The sequence below is a fragment of the Rhamphochromis sp. 'chilingali' genome (genome assembly GCF_963969265.1).
Source record: "Rhamphochromis sp. 'chilingali' genome assembly, chromosome: 3".
NCBI classification, from domain to species: domain Eukaryota; kingdom Metazoa; phylum Chordata; class Actinopteri; order Cichliformes; family Cichlidae; genus Rhamphochromis; species Rhamphochromis sp. 'chilingali'.
The window spans coordinates 7,456,490-7,473,982 of NC_137931.1; the positions used below are offsets into that span (position 1 = coordinate 7,456,490).

The 17,493-nt window shown below is 41.7% G+C and overlaps 1 protein-coding gene across 4 annotated transcripts in view; it reads right to left on the minus strand.

Moving 5' to 3' along the window:
- pard3ba (par-3 family cell polarity regulator beta a) overlaps positions 1-17,493 on the minus strand; it is a 207,335-nt gene that overhangs the window by 85,887 nt on the left and 103,955 nt on the right. For all 4 annotated transcript variants that reach the window (XR_013971013.1, XR_013971014.1, XM_080877580.1 and 1 more), the window contains exon 17: positions 14,889-14,933. Coding sequence is in view for 2 of the 4 variants with exons in the window: in XM_080877580.1 (XP_080733706.1) it covers positions 14,889-14,933 (45 nt within the window). In the remaining 2 variants the exon portion in view is untranslated. The remainder of the gene's footprint in view (positions 1-14,888; positions 14,934-17,493) is intronic.

The following is a 17,493-nucleotide window of genomic DNA, read 5'->3' on the forward strand; positions in this document are numbered from 1 at the left end:
AATTGCATCACCTTAAAGATCATCCTCCTAAAACTTTCTCACATTATTATGCATAACCGTACATACACATGCATAAACTTGTCTGGAAACTATGCCTACCTCAAGGCCTGAAAATGTAAAAATCTCACATATACACGTGGATCAATCAGTATCAGCTCTCACACATTTTTCTGTTGACGTATAAGAGCTTTTTGGAATGAAGCTGAGAACGGTTAAAGAGAGAAATATGAAGTCTTGTATATGAAATGTAGAGTGAAAGGTAAAGGAAGAGGAGAGCGTGAAAAACAGGCTTGACAGAAATGGGGAGAAAGTCGGAGTCCCCTATGAGCGACATAAAAGAAGGGGAGAAGAAACGATGAATGAGGTGAAACGGTACAGGCGCAGGTGAGGAGCGGTACTATGGGAACTGACAGGCTCATGCATAAGCAAGAGACAGGGGGGAATAAATGAACTGCCATCATACTGTACTCGGGGTATGGCCTCCAACTCGAGAGGAAGAAAGGGCTAGATGGAGGAGCAGGAGTGCAATGAAGGCCACAGCTGATTCAGCAAGGGGATCGGAGAGCAGGCGGGGGAGGAGGAGGAGGTAGCGGGGAAATGCTGAAGATTTGAGGAAACACAGAGCTGTAAGGAAAAGAAGAAAAGAGTAAATGTCACTGAGAATAAAGTCAAAGACGCTTGTGACATTCAGGCTGTGGCAGGAAACTGCGGGACAGATGACCGAGAAGACTGCTGAAAAGACGCCTGCTTCCAACCCCTAAAAGCAACTAACCCACCCAGGTGATGTATCACAATAGAGCAGTGACTCTTCAAAGAAGTTACAGGCAGGTTGCAAGCAGCGTTTTCACTTTCTGAAACTCTTCTGTAGGGATGACTTCCTCGCATCACGGCACTCACTGCTTAAGACGTATTTTTTGTCATTTCAGAGGCTTCAAAGCTTCCAAGCAGAGCGGGAGGGGGTGGGAGGGTGGGGGGTGTTGGGAGTGAAACTGAAGCGGCGATGGAGTCGAAGGAGGAGGAAAAAAGTAAGCAGAGAGTTGCTGCCTTTTAAGTCCTAAATTGACTTTCTGAGAGGAAGTGGGATTTATGGGGAATAAGGGGAATAAGGGGTTATAAATAGAGAGGTGGGGGGGTAGGGGGGGCGCTCAGGAATAAAACGCTCAATTTGAGAGGCAGGATTTGTGTCACAAATGTAATTACGGCTGTCCAGCTTGCAGCCTGATAGAATTAAGCTCCTTGCCAGTGCACTGCCGCCGCACTATGCAGGGAAACTGTGTGTCTGAGCGTGTGGGCGGGTGTGTATTTACCACTAAATGAGAGAATTTTGTTCCAACCCTTAAATAAAAGAAGAAGAAGAAAGTCATGATACTGACTATGTGAGATAGCGGCGAGCGTGTCCTTGACCGCCACAGATGAAATGAGCACAATTTCTTTTTTTGTGTGCATGCGTGGGGCTGCGAGTTGCACTCATTCCATGCATGTCAGGCTGTTGAGGCTGGAGGTAAATGAATAATGAGGGTTTAATAGGATGGATGAGCGGGGGAGAGGTGGCTATCATCGCCAGCTCGATCCAATGGAGGGTGAAATCAGCGTTTATCACATATCGCTGCCCGCTGTGCCAGCAGATGCTCTCACGGATCCGTTCGCATCATGTCAGCCTGATTGCCACTGATTCAAGCTGGTGCACACATTTGACAAACAGCCTAACAGCCAAAAAAAAGGAGAAAAAAAAAAAAAAAAGGGCCAGGATGACAGTCAGTGCCCTTCACAGCTGCAGCACCCCTCCGCCCAAGATCAAGAGGTAATGTCACGTCTTCGCTTGGCATCACTTTTCGCTCACTTTGTCAGCGAGCAGCAAACTTCTGGTTTTTCTTCACGATGAACTTTCTCGGCAGAGATGATGTTTAATGAAGGGTGGGATCATCAGTGCAGAGGATGAGTAATCATCATTAGATTACTCAGAAACAAACTCAAGTTTAAAAAAAAAACTGTAAAAAAAAAACTGTAAAAAAAAAAAAAAAAAAAAAAAAAAAAGGGGGCAATTTACAACTTGCACTTCAATAGAAAACATCCAATTACAGAACCAAATCTTTAAAAAAGGACTTTAAACAGTTTTGGAACAACAAAGTGGTCTGAATCTCTGGCAGCCATCTCTAGAAGCAACCCGACGGCCTTCGTAATTTGCCTCAACAAAGTTTGCATCGTTCCTCCCAATGCCTGTGTGCAAAGCAGCTAATTTTCCCAGAAACGTGTGTGCGCTGCTTTTCTTATTCAAGTCATTTAACTTTGATCAGCGGGAACTGGGAACTCGCTGCCTACAACAATCCACTTCCCTTTTATTTCAGCCCGTATCCTTTACTTAGTTGAGTGGATAAAAAAAGAAAAAGCCCAAAAAACAAAACCTGGTGTGCTTTTGCTTTCAACAATCAAACACGAGCTGTTGCTGCTGGAGGACATTTGAATCAATTTGAACCTCTCGCACGATTCCCATCACTCTGCGGCACTGGCGATTCGCAAGTCCTTGAGGTTCAGAGGATGTGTCAGCAAGTTTTCTTGTTTTTTTAAAGGTTTGTTTGAATGATTTCGCGTTGGGTTTCTGACATTTGATGTGTGACGATTCCTGCCTACCGCACTTAAATGAACCACAAAACTAACAGTTGAAAAAAATGTATCTAATTTCTGAAAAACAAAGCTGATATCATTAAAAGTGATGACCATTACATAAACCTAATCTACAGTGTGATTAAATTATCCAGGATGTTTTTCAAGGGAAGAATGTCAATTACACTGTTATAAAAGAAGCCTTTAAACAGTCATTTACGGTGGCAACAACGTTTGCTGTAAACATTACTTATTCATCTCGGGATTAACGAGTGACTCCTTTGAAATGCGGTACGAGAACATCCTTAAAGAAGAAAAAACTAAACAAAAAAGGGAGCTGAAACAAAGAACCTGCCAATTACCTCTGCGTAATGGTGCTTGCATTCCCCCCTAAACGCATAAACACTCCAAAGTGTCCACAAACAATATCCACTCATAAAAGCCCACGCCTGCATGCAAGCTGTAGGTGCTTACACACCAACACACGCATGCAAATATCCACCTGCGCGCATTTCTAACCCGCACGCATCCAAATGCGATGTGTATATTGTGACTCTGCAGAGGCTGACTGCTGTTGTGTCTGTATTGAACAGACAGCAGTGAAGACTTTGCCTGGAACGTAGCCTCGGGGTCCCGCTGTGCTGACAGGCCCTGAAAGGACTAACACTGCTCCATCACGCTGCTTTGTACTTTAAAAAAAAAAGAAGGTATTTTAAAAGTGAGCGTGACACACCTGCAACCATCATTACATATTGATACAGTTTGTTCAGAAATTTGATGTCATGGAGGGCAAATCATTATCAGTAAAGGTAGGTTTTTTTTGTTTTGTACAAATAAATACAAAATGTTAATTGCAGCTTTTTCACAGAGTTGGGTAGTTGGAATAAAAGTGATCGGCACAAAACTCTTAATTATTCGCTCAATGAATTCAAGAATAAATGAACTTGAAAATTTCTAAATTACAGGCTGTGCAGTGAGTATTCCACACACAATGCTGAAGCCTTGTCGCTCCGTCTTACCTACAGCACTGTGCCAAACCCCTCATTTCTTTATTTTTTGTTAGGAAAATGGGAAATAAGTGCAGTGATTTAATGAATTGTGTGCAAACACACATTGAAATGAGTTTGTACAGTTCTAACAAGCTTTAAAGTCAATATTTGGTGTGACCACCTTTATTCTTCATCACAGTCTGAACTCTGTGAGGCAGCTTTCTTCTCATTTCTTAAAGTAAGGACATTCAAAGCTTTTCTTTAGATGTTTCTGCAAATTGTTCTGTTCTCTGTCAAGATGATCTCTCACTGCTTCAATAGTTTCAATGTCCGGGTGTGTTTAGGATCACTGTCATGATGAAAATGAAGATGTTACCAATCTGATGGCTTCCAGATGGCACTACATGGTGGATCAAAATCTGATGGCACTTTGTTTCATTGAGAGTTCCAACAGTTTTGACAAGATCTCCAGCACCACTGGCTGAAACCAGGACACAGCCTCCACTGTGTTTTACAGGCTGTAGACACTCACTGTTGTACCTCTGTCCTGAACTCTTTTGTACATACTGACAACAAGTTGAACCAAAAATATCAAATTTAGATTCATCCCTCCATGGCTTTCAGATCCTGTTTATCTGCTATAGATCATTTTTAAGGCGTGCCACTTCTTTTGTCCTCCTTTTGTCTAGTTTCCTCAAATTTTTTAATGACATACTGCACATCATTCAAGATGTGTCAGCCCTTTCGTTAATAGCCATCCAGGAATTGCCTTATTGGTTCAAAAATACTCGTTCTTTGCCGTTCTAACAGTGTTACCTTTTGTAGATTAAGGAAATGGGACCAAATTTTGTCGTTTCGCAACAGGCTGCTAGTAACAAAATGTCTCAACATACAATTTAAAATGTGTTGTTTGCTCTGTTGTCTGTTATGTATAGACACAACACTGGTTAGGCCAGTGTTTAGTGGCTTAAAAAGCAAACAAAAAAAATCTTCTAAAAATGGTCAGGTACAAGGACTGGAATGAAAATGAGTGAAAAAGCAGCCAATTCGTTAGAAATTAGTATAAAGAAATGAAGGGCATCTTTTTCAATGTACTGTATAATAAAATCCACTATCTTAGGACTAACACCAACAAACCACAGCACCAAGATGACATTATGCATTATTTGTGCAATTTGACTTAATTAAGTATTTGCTACATATCAGCAGCTATATTGTGACAAATATGTATATTAGAGAAAACATATCCTATATGAGGTTGTGGGAATGCATGTATGGAGATTTGTACAAAAGCTCACTGAACTGGATAATCTGAAATCAACTCATCTACAATTATATGCTGATCACATGTGTTGCATTGTCTAGAATAATCTAGGATAATTTGTGTTAATTAACGAAGTGTCGTGGTAACTTCCTGGCTTTTGAAAGGCTCACTGCTGGATTCTTGTGATGTCTGAGGCTGCAGGTATGTAATAAACTCAGAAAGAGAAATAACAACGACTTTACAGACATTACTTCCCAAAAAGTTCTATTTTAGTAACATTTTTGTGAGACAATGTTAATGAGTAAAACTCAGCATATAGGAAAAGTGTCTCCTTTAGCAAAAGGCACACAAACAGTGTCTTGTATGCTCTGTGCGTATGGGAGAGGTGTTAAAATTAAAATGGGGAAGACATAGCTGATAAGCTATTCAGTCCACACGTTCACGGGTATTTTTGAAACATAGCTTTTTCTATGTGTTTGGGCCATTCGTCCACTGGTAAAAGGTGTTTTGAATCACTGAAAATGGAGATTTTTAAAAACTCGTGCCAGGGTGAAGATTTTCAAAAACTCAGTTTTTGCATTTACACGTGGATGAAGAAAACAGAGTTAGTCAAGCAACGTCAAAGGTGTGTGCCTTTTATCTATACAGCGCCAAATCACAACAACAGTCACCTCAAGGCACTTTATATTGTAAGGTAAACCCTACAATAATGCATACAGAGAAAAACATGAGCAAGCATTTTGGCAACAGTGGGAAGGAAAAACTCCCTTTCACCAGGAAGAAACCTCCAGCAGAACCAAGCTCAGGGAGGGGCGGCACCCTGCCACAACTGTTTGGGGTGAGAGAAGGAAGACAGAAGACCTTACTGTTTACATGAGATGGATTTCTACAATGGTGGATACAGACAAAATACTGTTGCTGTTAATCTGACTATCTGCAGTTTTCACACGCAGTTACTGTCCCTCCATTTACAAAGACAGAGTGAACTTCGAACGTGGTTTCTGCATTAAACACACAAGTTCTCACAACCCAAATCCCGATGCCATCGTCGTCGTCGTCGGTTTTGAATAAATAAAAAAAAAAATAATTAATTTAATGTAAGTATGTTCTATGCATTTTGTCCATTCCTGAGTTGTGAGTCTACACCAGCCATATTTCACAGCACTGTGACTTACAATTATGAATCACGCAGACTAATGTAAAATTTTCAGTTTCTTTCTTTATTGAATAAACTCTGGCCAAGAGAGCCAGTGAGACAAAATCCAAAATACTGTCTTTAGTTATTAACATTTGAAATGATGAAGGTAATTGAAAATGGCACTTGAAGAGTAACACAAAATTAGCTGCCTTTCCAGAAAAACGCCAAAACTTTTCAAAAGTACTTGAGGTTTTGTGAGGGTACAAACCCTGTTTACTCTGTCCCTCCCGGGCTTCTAGACTTCTGACTGGCTAACATTTCAACACAGTTTGAATTTGGTATGTCCCTGACAGCGTTTGCTTTTTACATGTGGACGGAGATGTTATTTTAAAAACTGCACTTTTTTTTAAATGAAAACGCAAAACCTCCGTTTTTAAAAATTCCTGTGTACGTGTGGACGTAGCCTCAGACTTTATACCCCAAAGTCACGAGTTTTTACAGAAGTGTAAAGGTGTTGGAGTAGCTCGGGTCCAGATTAAAAGAGACAGGAACCCTCAGCATCTTACCATTTCCACTTTGGTTATTCTCTAGAATAATCATGTTTTCTTAAATATACAGAATCATGTGCTTAAAGTTTTGCATAAATACTACAACTGTATGCCTGAACCAGTCTGGTCAGATTAAGGGAAACTACTGCATGTCTGAAAGGGGCTTAAAGCAGATATTGTTCTAGTAACTCCATACAAGCAAGCCAACACACACACACACACACACACACACACACACACACACACACACACACACACACACATATCAATGGAACACTTCTGAACACCCCCCACAGCGTCTCACCAGAATCTTAACACTTACCTATCAACTGGACTACAATGTGCTCTACAGCAAGCAGCTTTGTAGCAGACTGGCAAAGAGGTTGCCACGGTTACAAGAAAGCGCCCCCTCCATCAAAACAGCTGGGGGTGGCAGTGACTGTGTGTGTGTGTGTGTGTGTGTGTGTGTGTGTGTGTGTGTGTGTGTGTGTGTGTGTGTGTGTGTGTGTGTGTGTGTGTGTGTATCTGTCTGCATGTGTGTGTACTAGAGAGAGAGAGAGAGAGATGGGTGATGCTGAGTTGCCAAGGAGACACTTTAGTAAGAAAGGGGCTTGCTGCTCCTGGCCATACTGTAGTTCTTTAAATTGGGTACAGGGAACACACGCTTCAAGACACACACGTAGGGCACAGCTACACACACACACACTTTTCAATCTAGTATCCAATCTCAGGATCAACCAATAAAACCTGAAGCTGTTGTTCTGGAGACCAGTAAAACAAGCCCTGACCTGCACTCTGCTATAAAAACACGTGGCACTCACCGCCACACATACACTCTACACACCTGCAAAAGAAAGCCTGATCTCAATGTCGCCCTGTTCAGTGAAGGTTCTTGAATCCAATTCAACAAAAGCATTAAAAACAGGGTCACAAGACACAGAAAGATTACTTCCAGTTTTAGTAAAAGCAATTAAATTCAACAAGTTCTTAAATTACCACAGATATTTAACGATCTCATCTCTGTGAATGTTTTTAGATTTAAGCTGTTTAAACTACACAAAGTAACACACAAAGGTCTCTCATGAAAGAAGTGCTTCACACTGGATTAAATATACTGAACATGGAGCTTTAAAAGCTTTTTTGGCGTGAAACCACAATGACACGTTAGAGGTATGAATACAAACTGTATATAAAAGATGGAAATGACATCGCCCGGTGATATGTTAGCATTTTGGTCAGCCATGGTTTTTCTTTTGTTTTTTGTTAAAATCAAATTCAGATGAGACTGGAGTGCTAAGCTTTCAACTAAGGCTAGCAAGCTTGTTTGCAGCTTGCACGTGTCTTGTGCAAAGTAAACAACAAATAAAATACTGGAAAAATCACCAAGCTGGTGTTGATAGTTTTTGGGATGTCTGATGGTACAATTAACCCGATAGCAAACATATAATTTGTCACATACATGAATAATAAATTCTAAAAAAAAGAATCACCATCACAAACACAACTGTGAGGAAATTGTGTTATAGCATACTATAAAAATGTACTACTGCTGCGGTGCTGGGGATTTTTGCGCTTTTTTAGGTAGTCCCCAGTGGCCATTCGAGGAACTACAGTTGCCACTTGTGTCTGAAGAGTAGATACCAGTGTGTTAGCTTTTCTCTTTTCTTTCCTTTATCTGTGACATTCAGCCCGCAAACCCAGGAGTTACATACAATTATAACAGAACACTATTCAAACATCAGTAACTTTCCACGTTTGAATCAACTGATCCCGCTACTTTTTTCATGGGATTTGTTGACAGAAAGATAAATACAAAACATCCCCAGCTGCATCCTTTAAAAATGAAAATGACACAGCAACTATTTTCATATCACCCGACAAACCTGACTGCCCACCAAATGACTTCATACGACTGTACAGCCAGTAAAAGTAAAATCCAATTCATGGTATGGCCTATCAGAACTCACTCCAATTAAAGAGCTGTTCAATCATTAAGCATCCATCCATTACTATCTGAATGCATTCAGCTATGTCAGAGGCAGAAAATGAAGCTGGATGGAAACATTGCTCTGGCAGTAATTGTGTTTAGTTGTTTAGATGTATGAGGGAAAGGGGACATATGGGCTGTTTGTATTTAGCCTCCACCTAGACGAATGGCTTTAATAACTGGAGAGGACTTAAAAGGCCATTTCATAATTACTGCCTACCTCTACTGGATTACTGCGACGCAGCGGGGGTGGCAGAGTATGGATGAGGGCTGGAGAGAACTCTGCGGAGTGGGACATGTGCCATTTGTAAACGCGCAGCCAGTTAAAATACTTGAGGCAATGAGGCAGAACTGAGAGGGTGCATACATTGAGACGCACACAAACATACACACCCGGCATGCTAGATTTATAAAGACCTTTACAGACAGCCAAACTATTCACTTAACCTTAATGCAGGAGTCAGACTTCAAGACAGTCAACTATGGTCCTGAGTGAATTAGCTGAGACACATTAAATATGCCGAATGACAACCAATCACAGCCTGCAACCATTCAGAATCACAGAAAACTTTATTACATTTTCACAAAGCTCGCTGAGCATGTTGTACACGTCATCAAGACAAAAGGATCTTTTGTAAAGAGTCTTAAACTATTGTGGAAAAACTTGAATTTGGCATTAAATTGAAAACAATGAAACACCTACGTAAAGTGTATGACCCAGATCCAAAACACAGTCAACCCACACACACACACACACACAAACAAACAGAACTCCAGCACTGGCAGCCTTATGCCAGCGGGGCCCTAAACGGTGTAAAAGATCGATATATCCACTGGGATTCCACCCATAGGTTTTGGACTTAATGTTAGCATTTTGGCTGCTCCCATGTTGATTTTTAGTACCAGGAAGTGACCTTAAAAACTGAAGCACAAACCTCAGGGACAGCAAGCCGTAATAATCCACTAAAAATGCTTCAAATGCACCAAAATAACACAGATAGTGTAAGTGCCAGTTTTATGATTTCAAGTAGTGGTTTCATTTCAATTCATTTTAATTTATAAAGCGCCAAATGACATTGTATTTTATATTGTAAGGGAAATAGACTAAGTAATACAGAGAAAACCCACACGACCCCTTATGAGCAAACACTTGGTGAGAGCGGGAAGGAAGAACTCCCTTTTATCAGGAGGAAACCTCTGGCAGAACCAGGCAGCCATCTGCCACAACAGATTGGAGTTAAAGGGTGGGAGAAAGGTCTAGCAGATCCCAACTGGTTCTAGCTGCCTGTGTTGGGACACCTGTCACTCAACTTGGCCACACCCCTAACACTTTTATTTAGTTAATTTTTATTCTCTTTTTATTAAAAGTTAATTTTTAAAGGGGAAAGTATCCATAGAGGCCAAAAGAGTATTTTCTACCACATTGTAAATATGCTGGAAGTACCTATTAGCCTTTTTCTATTACTTTGTAAAAACAGTTTTAAGCTAAACTGCTACAAAAAGTGCTTCAATAATCAAGGAAAAGGCATGGGTGTTGGGGTGGGAGGGGCTTGTGTAAATTTTTCTATTTAAATGCCAGTTTCTTACAGTCTGACACAAGATTAAACATAAACACATCGCTGCTGTAACCCAAACCTGATTTAAACTGAGCCATTATCAATCTCAAGGTCAGCTCTTTGTTCAACTCTGGAGAGCTCGGACCCTTTCCCGGAAGACACAGAGAAACAACCCCCTCGTCCACTGGGAAAAGCCCCAACATATAAGGCAGAAAAGTCCAGGGGATACAAAACACCCACCCCTGCCTGCCGCCTCTCACAGAGGGAAACTCCAGACTGGAACAGAGTCCATCCTGTCTGCAGGAGACTGGTTCCAGAGCCCGAATATACTCTCACGCTAGTTCACCTGACATTCCATGTCCGCATAGATAGCCTCACCAGCCGGGGATCAAACCGCCAGTGCCCCCGCCCTTGATGGCCACCAGACACACATTAGACCTGAAGGCTAGCAGTGTGGCTCCGATCTGTAGCTCGCTCTGTGGAAGCGTTTAAGGTTGTGCAACAGCTCAGTTGAACCAGTGGAGTCTTTAAGTGAGGACAGCACAAACCATTAAACCTTCCTTTTTTGGCCACACAAACACTATCTGAGCGCCTAACCTACTGACTAGACTTACCACCTGGCGACCTTTTTGTCTTCAAAAATAAAGTTGAAAGGTAGCCCTTTTACTACACCAAAAAACGTCCAGCGCAGGTCACCGATGTGCCGGCCTTTCAGGAATTCATCCAAATCAAATAGGATCAATGGACTGAGGCCTGAGGTGCAGAAGACGAAGCACCAACTTGAAGAGGATAGTGGTCAAGTTTAAAGAAAGAAGAGTTTGTTTTGTTTTTGTTTTTTTCCCCCCAAAGGCAGAGTTGCGGGAGCGCATACAAACAGTCCTTATGATATAGCAAGTAAAAGAAGGAAAGAGAGCACAAACAGCAGAAAAAAAGCTGAATTACACAGCGCCCAAACAAATACTGTCAGGGGGGAAAAAAGCAAAGGCTTCAGCGCTGGCAGGATGCTGGCTAGCTTTCTGATGCCTCATTGTGCAGGAAAGAAACAACAGGGACTAATGGGCACACAGAGTGATCTCACTGGTGGCACTGCTGCAGGGTTAGCTGTTAGCCATTTAGCTCTAAACATCCAAACAACAACGAATGAGTCTGAATGAGGGTTTTCAAGGTGATCGTTTAAAGCAAAACAAAAACAATACACACTTAAAGAAGCTTGGAAAAGGCAGAAAAAACATACAAAATTACTGCAAAAGTGAGCGGAGGTACAGTGCTGCTGGGCTGGATGAGATCCCAGGTGTGTTGTAAGGGGTAAAGTAGCCTGCTGCCAGGGAGACACTCTAAGGAAGAGAAATAAAGGGATGAATGGAGCGATATCTGTCCAGCACTGCTGGGAGTGTCTTGGTGGGGTGTTCACATGCACGTACACGCAAACACAACACACACCGAGACGACTGGGTCTGAGTCGGTAGAGGAAACTCCAAGACTGGAGCATGTTCAGCATAATCACATGAAGCTGGAACAGATACAGCTGCAGCTGAGCGAGGAAAGAGACAGCGGGAGAGGGAGAACCACAGATTACAGAAGGCGAGTTACTAAAAAAAGGATCAGCCTGTTGAAAGAAAGGGAATGAAATTGATCGTGAAGAGAGAAAGAGGGAAAGAAAGGCGGAGAGAGAGAGAGAGAGAGAGAGAGAGAGAGAGAGAAGGAGATGAAGTTTTGGGATTGAGAGCAGACTAAAAATGGGGATGAGTCTGGTGACAAAGAGCGAGAAAAAGGCGATTGGGAAGAAGTAGGAAAGGACGAGTGGTTGCAAAGATGAAAGCGGAAAAAAAGAAAGAAATGAGACTTAAAGCTCTATTGAAGATTGAGACTCGAACGACTGGAGAATCAAGACAGGGGGGGGGGGGGGGGGGGACAGCTTGAGTAAGTGACAGAGAGAAAGATGGAGAGAGAGGAAAGAAAGAGTTAGAGGAGTGAAACGCACCTCGCGGCAGCTTCAGCCAGAGAGAAAGAGGGTTTTAGCCAGATTAAAGAAGCCAGGCAGGCCTCTTAAGACCATCCGCCTAATGAAATATGTCAAAGCTCATAAAGAAACACCGAGGCCATTTAGGAAGGAGGGGTGGGTTGAGATATGGAGCAGGAAGCTGGGCAAAATACTCTGCATCAGCAAAAATGAGAAACACGCAAAAGCCCTGTCAATACGCACTAGCTAAGACGTCAACTGGAGGGGGGATGAAGAAAAAAACCACAAGAAGAAAGGAATGCAGCAGAGAAGAAATGGATCGCTTTATCTATCATGTGTGCTTAGAAATGCCTGGAAAATGTGAGCAGGAGAGGACAGGGTGGGGGGAGCGGGTGGCAGGGTGGGGTGGGTATCAGACAGAAGAAGAGGAGGGCGGAGGTGAAGCCACTTGTGGGAATGCTGAGTGTGGGGGATTTGAGGTCAGCAACGATGCTCAGGCCATTTGTATTCTGCCAGGCAACAGGCTTAGCTGGCTGTTGCAGGTGGATTTTAGAGATCGGTGTGTGTGTGTGAGAGAGCAGGAACAGAAGGAACAACGAGGCCAGATGTCTCCCAACATCATAACTTAAATGCTGATTTTCTTATACGGGGCCTTGCTGTCATATTAAAGACATTAAATCTAAATGAGATACAAATCACTGCTGAGCTCTACAATTAAAATCCTGACGTCTGCAGCCGAGCTGGAGTCACGACACTCTGTGAGCAACATTTGATTTCTGTTCATCCTTCAGCTGCGCAGATCAACCACAGCCAGTCGGCCACTGAGAAGAAATGCTGAAGCTGTTAGATCTAACAAAGCTGAAATTTACCAGTAGTGATCAGAAAAAGCTCCAGTAACACTGCACCTAATCTTTCCTGTCATTATTGTTAGAATGCCACAGACTCCCAGGAAGTAAAAAAAATTCGTGTTCAAAATCAAACACCACTCGAGGCTCATGCTGTGGGTGTTAACGTAGTGCTTTAATGGCGCACTAATGGAGACCTCTGATGTCGTCCATCAATTTCCAGTCGCCTCTGCTCTGGATCCTCACACGTTCTGGCTCACCTGCTTTACCAAATTCACCACGGACCTGAAACTGGCACAGAAAGCAAATATCTCTGGCTACAAGCCAGAGAGCAGACAGCAGTCTCCATGTTTAGGTAACAAGCATGAGCGGAAGCAACCTCATCATTTTCTTTGACATCGACGGCATTTGGACACCCTGGATTTATCCTCCGGGGTCAGACTGTCAGCGCCAAGTTTTACTGTAATGTCGCGAGCCATCAGACAGGTTTGCTGAAAAGATCTGAACTACTACAAAAAAGTGTTTTTAAAATCACTCGTGGATGAACTTTTGATTGCATCTCAAATATTAATTTTTCTCCTCTTGCCGTGCCACATCTATATCTGCACGTTATATTCAATTGAGCATGTCAATCAGTGTATTGCAGGTATGTATTGCAAAAGCACAAGCTGTTGTTTTTGCAGACAGAAATATAAAAAACCATAAACTATCAAACGAAAAGCCTTCTAGAAACTGGAGTCCTGAGAAAGGAGATCAATGAGTCTGCAAGGTATGTAGAGCCTAAAGTCAGGAATTTCACCATCACAAAGGAAGCTCTCATTATAGCCGGCTAGACCACCACGGTGAATCCATGATGAACATAAAGCTTGATACAAGGAGTTCACTACAACCAACACTTCACATTTAGTATCAAGGAGTCTCCAAAGGAGTCTCTTTTTACTCTAAGATCTCTCGTATGTAATGAGCAATCAGTTTTAAGAGGCCTCCCACTCTGCAGCATAAACTGCTACACACACACCTCCAACCAGACACTCTACAAACATGGCTGAGTCCTACAAGTGCAACTGCTACAATGATTTGCACAAATATGGCACAGACCAAAACATTTGTTGATTTCTCTTCTAAAAATGAGTCCACGATCAATTGTAACACATCATTTGTCCTCTATAGGGTGCTTTCTCATATTGGAAGAACAAAAAGATATTGTGAGAACACAAATATGCCACATGCACTGGCAATACCGATTACCCACCCATGACTGAACACCACCTGAACTTCCATGTTTAGTAACCCCAGTATTTGGAATTGACCACGTCCTTCTTTCTATATGAAGAGCTGACAGACGAGAGACTGTTCACCAAACTGCAGGCCATCAAACACCCACTGTTTGACTTCCTGATAAAGGCTTGGACAGTGAAAATGATTGGAGGTTGGACACAAAGGGACTTTGAGTTCGTTGATGTTTTAGCTTATATTATATATCCTCTTCTCCTTCTCAGAAAAACAAAACAAACAAAAACCAAACACTGATTACTTCACATACATCACTTTGAACCACCACTGCACCGTGTCATCTGTAAGCAGAAAAAAAAAAAGTCTTCTCTTTTACATTTAACCAGACTCTTCTCAAATAAAACAAAGCAGAACTGAGTGCGAACAAATAACTGGAGCAGAATTCATTGTGATGGAGTGGGGGCTGCTGTCAGCTGGGTGAGGATTGAACGCCACGGGCCTGCTGACCTGGGCGGCAATAAAGCAACACGAGCTCAGACGCTAAGTGCTGCACAACTCAACTCTGTCAGCCAGGGGAGAAAAAAAGAAAAAAAGGGAGGCGGAGGGAATAAAGAATAAAGAAGAATATTTGAGAATAACAAGAATCTTCACACATACGGTTCATTTTTTTCCTGTGTGGACTTGTTGAATCGTTAAGCCAAAAGACACAACAAGGGAGAGAAGTGTGGCAGATTGGTGGGTCAAAGAAAAATATATCGAACACTCACTGTTCTTCTGCCCGACCAGTGATCCCACGTTGCTTTCATCAGCCACTAGGAAAAAAAGAAAGAGCCAGAGGGACACAGTAAATATCACACATTATGCAAGCAATATCTAGTACAACACAAAACAGCATGCAGGTCATTCCAGTGCCCCATGCTGCTTCATAAATGGTTATACTGGAGCCTACTGGTGCTGGCATATGTTGTAAATGACTCCCGGCGTAAGATGGAAGAGGACGAGCGAGAGGCAAAATGACACAGACTGAAGGAGGAAATGAAAAGGTGGCAGAAATATAAGAAAACCAGAAGAAAGCGAGATATTGTGATTGTGAGAGAAAATGAGAACAGAGAGATGAGACAATATGAGAAATAATAAAGGGACAAAGAAGACCAAGAAAAGCAGCCCTCCCACCAACACCCCACCCCCGCCCACCAACACCTAATCTAACTAGGATTGCGGTCGGCTGGCGGTCGCCACCGCAGGATACAATAATAGGTTTTCATTATCCTGCCATTTCTCTTAAATAATCCTTTTCATTTTTTATGAGGTCAATTTTCCCAACGGACAGATGAGGGTGAGGGAGCGAGCAAGAGTGAGAGCAAGGGATAACATAGGAGAGGGAACAGCAGGGAGCGAGGAAGACAGATGCAGAGACTGGGTGTGCCGGGAAAATATAACAGTAAAAAAAACTTAAGAAAAAAACAAACAATCAGTCAAAGTAAAGCGGAAATTGAAAAAGTGACATCTGTAGCTACCAAGACAAAGAAGCAAAAATACCTTTCTTGTCCACATGTGCCAGATAAAATAAAACTTAAATACTTTCAAAGTTTCGGGAAAAAATATTCCAGGCCTCATGACCCTGGCAGATAATGAAAAGCTTCCCTTTCACTGTGCCGGAAAGATAAAAGTCTGCGTGGCCAGCAGCCAAGTTGGTCTCTACTGCCACAGAGGAAGGCTAAAAACGTAAGAATCTCACGTTTAACCCCAACTCTGCTAACTTAGTGTGTCACTTTATTACTGAAACATTACTATACAAAGTAAGGATAGTTCTTGTAAAGTACACTGACACTGAATAATACTTTGAGGATATAGACAGTGCAGTAGGTCAGTGGAAAATGTAAAAGGGAGTAGCAGAGCCAAAGGACAAAAGTGACTGAAAGAGAGTAAATGAAGGATTGAGTATGAGATGGAAAAACAGAAAGCAAAACCAGGAATTACAGGAAAGAGCGCACGAGGGGCAGATGGTAGGACAAATAAACAGAGAAAGTAAACAAGCAGTGTAGAAGAAAACATGTATAAATGAGGAAAGAACACTCACAAAGAGAATGAACTTGAGAGACATGATGAAACCAAAAGCTGTATATAAATGATGGACGTAGCATATGCAACATAACTCACTGGTTTATAGAGTCTGGTTTTAAAGCCTGAAGTTCAGCATCTCAGCTTTTATAACGTGAGCGATGGATCTGACTGTCAATAATCAATCGTCATCCACAATCAGCAGATTTTCAGCGATCTCAGCCTGGACCGGTGACTGACCATTAAGCCTTCCATTAGCATGGAAGAGCACAACTGTAAACTGTGGGGGACTACTACAAAAATATTTGTAACAACAAATCCAATCATACGCTCAAATGACCCTCACCCACTTTTACATGGATATTTTAAAGAAGCTAACAAAGACAAAGCAGCTAAAGCTAACACTGTCCAGGGCTAGCCACAAGCTAGCAGCCTTTGTATGAGCAAAGGATCAAAGCAGTTACGAGGAAAATTATGAAGATGAGTAAAAAAGTGAAAAGGGTTGATGTTCTGTTATTTGGTGAAATTATAAACATGCTAGAAAATTTCTGAAATGCCTGACATTTATTTTATTCAATAAACTAGCTGCATCTGCTTCTGCTTGGTCAGGTAAAGGTGCGTGGATAATAACTCATCATCAGTTAATGATTTGCACTTCTTCCCAGTAGCACAGCACTCCTTTATTGTTTAAGGGAGGGAAGACGTACTGTAGCTTGAGGACAATTGCAAGGTTTAAAATTTTATTGTAAAAATAAAACAGCATTTTACAAAAAGTGGGTTTTTTGTTTGCATATGCTGCCAGTTCTAAGGATGACAGTGCATCTCTATTTATTTCTTATTTATGTCTCTAAATAAGTTTGGAATTTACAAAAACACTACCACGCTGTATTAAATCAGAGTTGAAAACAGCAATTAAGACTATTAACACATCAGGAAAGCGTCTACTGAGATCATTAATGAAAGTTGGGGTAATCTCCACATAGACTTCTATATAATCTGACTCTGTTTTACAAGTAGAGGAGTCAACCTTTGCTGTGAATTAGGACGAATGCAGGTTAAAGGCTCTCCTGCATGACCTTCATTTTGGTTTTTGCCTCTGACAGTTAAAAATTCTGTGTGCCTTGTTTGATTTTAACCTTTTCTCGTTTATGCATATGGTCTTCCATTAAAATCCCTGCTAATTATTTCATTGCTTTAATTTCTGTGTCACTGCCAGCTCTTTAAAAATAGACCAATTGATTAAGGATAAAGGTCCAACTTTTGCTAGTGCTCATAATCAATAAGACATACTGTAGGCGATGTAGTGTTTCT